This window comes from Saccostrea cucullata, unplaced genomic scaffold, assembly GCF_032062105.1.
Source record: "Saccostrea cucullata isolate Sc308-1 unplaced genomic scaffold, CSIRO_AGI_Scuc_v1 ctg8123, whole genome shotgun sequence".
NCBI lineage: Eukaryota > Metazoa > Mollusca > Bivalvia > Ostreida > Ostreidae > Saccostrea > Saccostrea cuccullata.
Window position 1 is genome coordinate 21,221 of NW_026926986.1, and position 8,011 is coordinate 29,231.

Genomic DNA, 8,011 nt, shown 5'->3' on the forward strand with positions numbered 1-8,011 from the left:
GTTTGTTCAAATAAAGGGCCATGCCCTTTTCTAAGGGGAGATAATTATGAATTAGTGAAAAATTAATGGCATCTTTTAAAAATCTTCTTCTCAAGAACCCCTAGGCCAGGAAAGATGAAACTCATGTGGAAGCATCCTCAGGTAGTGAGGATTCAAGTTTGTTCAAATCATGACCCCTAGGGGTAGGGTGGGGCCATTATGGGGGGTCAAAGTTTGATATAAGAATACATAGGGAAATCTTTAAAATTCTTCTTCTGAAGAACCACTGGGCTTGGAAAGATGAAACTCATGTGGAAGCATCCTCCAGCGTGTCGAATTACCCATGCAGATGGACATAGGAATACCAAAGGGAAAATCTTTAAAATTCTTCTTCTTTAGAACCACTGGGTTAGGAAAGATGAAACTCATGTGGAGGCATCCTCTGGTAGTGTAGATTCAAGTTTGTTCAAATCAAGTAACACAGCCCCCAATGAAACAAGTAAATTTTTCCTAATCAATTCTTGTCATAATTATTTTTCAACAGGACTAAAAAAAGAAAGTAAAACCTGGTCTAACAATCAAAAAAGAAAGCACACATTTCTAGAAATTGTTATAATTTTACTTGATAAGTTGTGGTAGCGAAATAATACAAAATAAACAAGACCGGACCAAACTTTATTATAGTCTGTGTCAGTCTTTAAATATGTGCTGACAGTGCCGTAATGTTGAGCCCTGAATTATCTTGATGATTATATGATAAAACTTACATTGAAGATGGTTTTGTGTTGTCAGATTGATAAATAAAAATTCAATCCTTAAAGAATATTTTGTGACAATATATCAACTTTTAATAATCATGATAATGAAAATTACTGATCGAGAGACACTAAAGTATTCAACAAGGATCATGAGGATACTTGGATCAATATATTTGAAATAGGATCTACAGATTGCCTGCAACATGTGGTCTACATAATGTATTATGTATCATAAATGTTGAACATGGATTACCAAACCATGTTAAATGTTTTGCTAGAGCATTTAGCAAATCATCAAGCCGTTAACACTACCCTGTTTAGGGCTATTAATGCTTCAATAGGCTTCACTGCCTGAGGCAGTCGTGTAGTCAGATTTATCATTTGATGTTCTCTAGCATTATGATCTACACAAAAGTTGAGAACAAGAGTTGAGTGTTATCATTATTATTATATAATTTGTATCTTGACTTGATCTGAACACTGGAAAATGTTATGATGAATAATTTTCAATACAAGTAAGTGGAATGTGTAATGTGTTTTTAATGAAAATTTGAGTTGAACATATTGTACATGTACTCATGCAGAGTTAGGCAATGGAGACTTTTAACCATGTAAATGGATCGATAACAAAAAGTTTTTAAAAAAAATAAAAAATCTTTTTTAAAAAAGGAGGTGTCATATTTTCTTAAATTTTTGAACTTCTAAACTCTCATGTACAAAATACCATTAAATTTGCCATTGGCAGCCAAGTTCTCTCCTCTTAAATTTCTGGTTTGTATTTTGAAATAAATTTATAAGGCAAAGTGTCATGAGCATAGTGATTTTCTGTTGGCTGATGATGAAGTACGTGTTTACATCATGTACATTTAGTATGAATTTCAGACAAAATTATCTGAATTTTAAATCTGATTTATTTTCAGGTTGTTTGCCAACATGACCCTGTCCAAGATCTGCTGTATAGGGGCAGGGTATGTGGGGGGACCGACGTGCACCATCATAGCAGACAAATGTCACGACGTGACGGTCACCGTAACAGATCTCAGTCAGGAGAGGATCAACCAATGGAATTCAGACAATTTACCCATTTACGAGGTAAGATAAATTAACAGTTATTTTGTTTTTAAGTACAATATACACTTTAAACAGTATGGATAATAAATCTGCTTTCATTTGAAGATTTATATAATTTAGTAAGAGAAGTTCTCAAATGAAGTTGTTCTACTTAACGATTAAACAGATTTTCCTTGCTGCACGGAAGGAATTGTGACATTTCAAAACATTCTCAATGACAAAGAGACATGTATGTAGGAAAGCTACCAGGAGAAGGAATTTTAAGTGTATGAACAAAGTGGACTAATGTAGTCTCCATAACTTGTTTTATTATGATACAGACATATTTTGCTAAGTGAATCTTGTTATAACTTGAGAACAATTGTCTTGAATTTGTACTTGAATATATTTGCACTTTGTCACCTCCACTAGCCAAGGATGACAATCTTCTGATGAGAGTAAGTGAATGGAACGCTTGGCTAGTGAAGATGATACTTTGAATACAGACTCAGTTTGGAAATAAGGCACCACACACAAAAAAAATTACTTGTTTTTAATTTTACATTGCTGAATCAATACATTTAAAAAAGAAACATACAGGTAATCAACAATCCTATCACGTAATATGTGTTCTTGCAATACACAATTTTCGAGGTTGTAACTCTCCAATGAATAGAGGCGCAAAAACATGACTGTAAGTGTCATTTCATGTATTCCTGGCAAATAAGGAATCAATGTTAGCTAATTGAATAAAACCTTTAATTGACTTTTAGATTTTTTTTTTTTACATTAGCCTGGTCTTGACGAAATTGTCCACAGAAGAAGAGGAAAGAATTTATTTTTTTCAACAGATGTCAAAAAAGCTATCATAGAAGCAGAGCTTATCTTTATATGTGTCAACACCCCAACTAAAAACTTTGGACTTGGTAAGGTAGGGGATTAATTATTTCTAATTAAGACAAACTAACTAACACTTGAATTGGTATACCCGGTACACATTGTAAGCCATCTTAGACAAAATATTCCAGGATATAATTTTCTTAACCAAACCAAATAAGGGTGTAAAGATTAACTTTTAAGTGATATAGCTGAATTTATTTATTATTCTACAAAGTAGAAACAAACAAAAAGAAAGTTTTAATAAAGATATTAATTATAATTTTAATAAGTTTTCTTTTAATTTGTTTAAATCACTGTTTTGAATTCTGATAGGGTAGAGCAGCTGATCTGAAGTATGTGGAGTCTGCAGCCAGAATGATAGCAGAGGTGGCTAACCAGTCTAAGATAGTGGTCGAGAAGAGCACAGTACCAGTAAAGGCAGCCGAAAGTATATCTAACATACTGAGAGCCAATCACAGGACAGGAGTGCAATACCAGGTAAAACATATACCCAGGTACTGAGGGCCAATCACAGGACAGGAGTGCAATATCAGGTCAAAAACGAATGTATCCAGGTACTGAAGGCCAATCATAGGACAGGAGTTCAATATCAGGTAAACACATACCAGGTACTGAAGGCCAATCATAGGACAGGAGTTCAATATCAAGTAAACACATACCAGGTACTGAAGGCCAATAACAGGACAGGAGTTCAATATCAAGTAAACACATACCAGGTACTGAAGGCCAATCACAGGACAGGAGTGCAATATCAGGTAAAAAACATACCCAGGTACTGAAGGTTAACCATAGAACAAGAGTACATTAACAGGTGTCTCATAAATAGAATTATAGGGGCTCATACTAGTAAACTAGTAGGGGGCAATTAATTTATTAAGGTGTGGAGAGATGTGCCTTTGCCTCCTCAATACATGTAATTCATTATCTCCTTTCAGAAAATCTCAAATGTTCTTGTTTTTCCACCAGATCTTATCCAACCCAGAATTCCTTGCCGAAGGTACAGCAGTCAATGACCTGTTACACCCAGATCGAGTTCTGATTGGTGGAGAACAGACAACAGAGGGACGAGAGGCTGTGGAATCTCTGTGCTGGATTTATCAGCACTGGGTACCGAAGGAAAACATCATCACAATGAACACTTGGTCATCTGAACTGTCCAAACTGGTAAGACTTATTACTGATCTATAAATATTTTTAAAGGTATTGTACAAGGCACTTTCATTTGAATGGTCATGATATGAAGGAAACTTTACATTGCTAAAATTTTGATTGATATGAAATTTCACCTATAGGCAGCCAATGCATTCCTAGCCCAGAGAATCTCCAGTATTAATGCCATGTCAGCCATCTGTGAGATGACGGGAGCAGACGTCACTGAGGTCGCACATGCAGTGGGGACTGACACAAGGATAGGCAATAAGTTCCTGAAAGCCAGTGTGGGTAGGTCATGATTAGCTACATTTAAGAAAGGAAATCAGGAACAGGGAAGACATTTAATGTGATGATTTTCTGTACAGTGGAGCCTCATTTATCTAGATGCTTTGGTTCCCAGTCAATTTGTCCAGATATATGAAGCATCCGGATAACTGAATCACCAATTTTCGATGAAAAATTGTCTGGATACTGAAGCATCCAGATATCTGGCGTCCGGATATCTGAAGGTCCACTGTATATCCATTCACAGTCTTTTTTGATGCAAAGATTAATTTTTTTGGAGCAAATATTCACAAAAACTGAAACAGTGCGCTTGATGTATTTTTCAAGTCACTAAGTACTGTACACAGCTCTGAGTGAATGTTAAATTTTATTCACTTTGATATTTGCTAATTAAAGCACTTCTATTTAAGTTGTTTTAAATTGGAAACTTACTAAAGACTCCAATGAGTGATTGGAGTGCACACATATTACAGGCTTTGGTGGATTTTCAGGCTTTGGTGGTAGCTGCTTCCAGAAGGATGTCCTTAACATGGTCTACCTGTGTGAGTGTCTGAACCTACCCGAGGTGGCAGATTATTGGCAACAGGTGAGTGTCTGAACCTACCCGAGGTGGCAGATTATTGGCAACAGGTGAGTGTCTGAACCTACCCGAGGTGGCAGATTATTGGCAACAGGTGAGTGTCTGAACCTACCCGAGGTGGCAGATTATTGGCAACAAGTAAGTAGTGGAGAGAAAAAACATATAGAAGTGTTCTTCAGTTCTTCTGTTTGCTAATTGATAAAAAAGATGCAGCTAATTATATCCCTGAGATAAAAATTTTGAATTTACTCTTTTTTCATTACAGTATTAGCCCTAAATTCTAGACTTCTGTTTAAACCTTTCAGGTCATCAACATCAATGAATATCAGAAGAGACGATTTGCCAACAGAATCATTGAGTGTCTGTTTAACACAGTGACCAATAAGAAAATTGCAGTGTTTGGATTCTCATTCAAAAAAGACACAGGTGATACTAGGTGAGAATTGATTAAAACACTGCAAGTCTTAAGGTCAAACTCATGTTTCTTGATGTGAGCAGATGCTCAGTAATTCAAGTTCAAACTCATATTTTTCTTGATGTGAGCATTCAAATGTTGTAGTCAGTGAAGTTCAAACTCATGTTTCTACCTGTAAAAGATCATATTGGAATGCTTGAGATGTAAAGTTTTGGTCAAAATAATGGGACTATATTTGATGCTTGAAGTTTGATGAAGGTAGTGTCTTGATATACCCTACAAAGAAGGCTTATATACAGACTAAGCCTGTCTTATTTTTTTATGTGAGTAAATAACAAAATATTAATTAAATCAGTGCCAGAATACTCAGAATAAATTGCAATGTAGAAAGGGTTATAGCCCTTTGTGATAATTCAAACAAAGATATAATGATTTTATACCAAAGATGATGATGTAACAAAACAACATAGCTAAAATTCATGGACATACATGTAGATGTAAATCAATTAAGATAAGATTTAATTCATTTGTGCATGTAACATAGAAAAAAAAATATTATTACATGTATGTGTCCATAGTTCAAGTAGCAATTTTATGCTTGTCACCATCACTTGAAATTCACATACTCAGCAGTAGTATCTGTAACACAGGAAACCAATCATGAGTGGACCCCCCTACTCCTGTTGTGAGGTGGACTGTACAGTGTATATTGCATTGCCCTTTGATTTTTGATTAAAAGATTTCCAGTGGAAAAGTAGTGTTGGAATCACAGATAAAAACTGATAAGCCAGATTTTTAGCTCTACTGGTCAGAGACCAGAGGAGCTTATGCGATAGTAATGCGTCCGTCGTCCATCCGTCTGTCTAGCTGTCTGTCTGTCTGCAAACAATTTTTTTCAAAATGCTACTCCTCCTACAGTTTTGGTCTGATTTCAATATAACTTGGCACACAAGTAGACTACATAAGATACATAATTCGCTTTATTGGTTTTTGATTTCGAGGAACAGTGTTGCCATGGTTACTAAAAATAGAAATTTCTATGAAATACTTTTAAAATGCTACTCCTCCTACATTTTTAGTTTGATTTCAATATAACTTGCCACACAAGTAGAAATTTCTGTGAAATACTTTTAAAATGCTATTCCTCCTACAATTTTAGTTTGATTTCAATATAACTTGGCACACAAAGAGAACACATTAAGATACATAATTCTGTACATCGGTTTTTGATTTCGATGAACGGTGTTGCCATGATTACTAAAAATAGAAATTTCTATGAAATACTTACAAAATGCTACTCCTCCAACAGGTTTGGTCTGATTTCAATATAACTTAGCACATAAGTAGACTACAGGTGTTTGCCATGGTTACTAAAAATAGAAATTTCTGTGAAATTCTTTTAAAATGCTACTCCTCCTACAGTTTAAGTTTAATTATAATATAATTTGGCATGCAAGTAGACTGCACTGATATACATAATTATCAGTTTTTGTTTTTGATTTTGATGAACGATGTTGCCATGGTAACTAAAATTGAAAATTCTGTAAAATTTTATTTAAAGCTACTCTTACAATTGTAGTCTTATTGCAGTCTTATAAAAAAAAGAGGCTTAATCAAGGATCATTATTTTATTTATTGCTTTTTTAAAGTTTTATGTCCCAACTGCTACTTTCTCTTCTTTAATTATAAGTACAAACCAGTAGAGCTACAGTCTCGACAGAGACTTCTGGTTTTTCAGTTGCAATTCAAATTTGACAGGAACCTTGACACATTGCATGTGTGTATTTGCTGTTTTGTTTTTGCATATGTGATTCTAAGGTTTTCATTTACAGGGAGTCGGCAGCAATTTATGTTTGCAAGTACTTAATGGACGAAGGTGCTAACTTGAGAATATATGACCCCAAAGTCACAGAGAAGAAAATATTTAGGTAATTTTGTTGTTGATTTAATGAAATAAACAAGTTACTATAGTATACCAATACCGGGTATTTTACTGCTTTATAGTTCTAACTGACCAACAATTACCTGGTAAGATTAATATGTATGGTTTGTCCTTTTTATCCATAAATATTTTTTAGCCAATTTATTATTTTTTTTTTTTTAGTGAATTAACAAATCCTATGATGTGTGAAGATCCAGAAAGAGGTATAAAAATATTCCAATAATGAAAGAAATATTCTGACTTGTAAAGTGAAATAAAAATAAACATTAAAGCAGCACTGACTCGTTTGCATGCAGACCAGTTCTATATAGAACATATTAAAAAAAATCTTGTGTCATTGATTGTTTTCATAAAAAAATTAATAATATATTTAAGAATATAGTCAGTTTTTAAAATATCCTCGATATATATGTCACAATGTGCTTGTATCTGTCATTATTCTTTGACAGTGAATGAATTAGTAACAACATACAAAGATCCATATGAAGCTGCAGATGGAACTCATGCCTTAGTTATCTGTACAGAGTGGGACCAATTCACAGTAAGATTATTGTGTCTCCTTTAAATTTCAGTAATACTGATTTGGAGCATCCACACTAAAATATAGATTTATCGGTCTTGCATATCCTTTAAACTGAATTTCTTTTAAATTATCTCAGCTATGGAACTAAAGAGGATGTTCTTCTTAGTTCAATCAAATATTTTAAAAAGATTTCTTTAGTGCTGTAGTATTATAATAGCTGAAATTGAAATTTTGATCAGTATATTTCTCAAGAAAAAGTTACAAACATGGATACATATGTTGCACAGCTGAATCCAGATTAATGAATTGAATACAATAAATGTCAGTCACATGTCTTGTTTCAGACCCTAGACTACAGTAGAATCTATGAGAAGATGCTGAAACCTGCCTTTATTTTTGATGGCCGACTCATTCTGGATCATGAAGC

General features: G+C 34.1%; 1 protein-coding gene across 1 annotated transcript; it reads left to right on the forward strand.

Moving 5' to 3' along the window:
• Positions 1-1,217: 1,217 nt before the first annotated feature.
• Positions 1,218-8,006, forward strand: LOC134273157 (UDP-glucose 6-dehydrogenase-like; the record flags this gene model as incomplete). The annotated part of the gene is made up of 12 exons (XM_062755329.1): positions 1,218-1,252; positions 1,658-1,829; positions 2,581-2,718; positions 3,000-3,164; positions 3,654-3,851; positions 3,980-4,127; positions 4,598-4,710; positions 5,010-5,140; positions 6,952-7,047; positions 7,224-7,264; positions 7,511-7,602; positions 7,929-8,006. Coding segments are annotated over exons 1-12 (1,395 nt in total), but the record flags the coding sequence as incomplete, so codon positions are not given.
• Between the last annotated feature and the right edge of the window lie 5 nt (positions 8,007-8,011).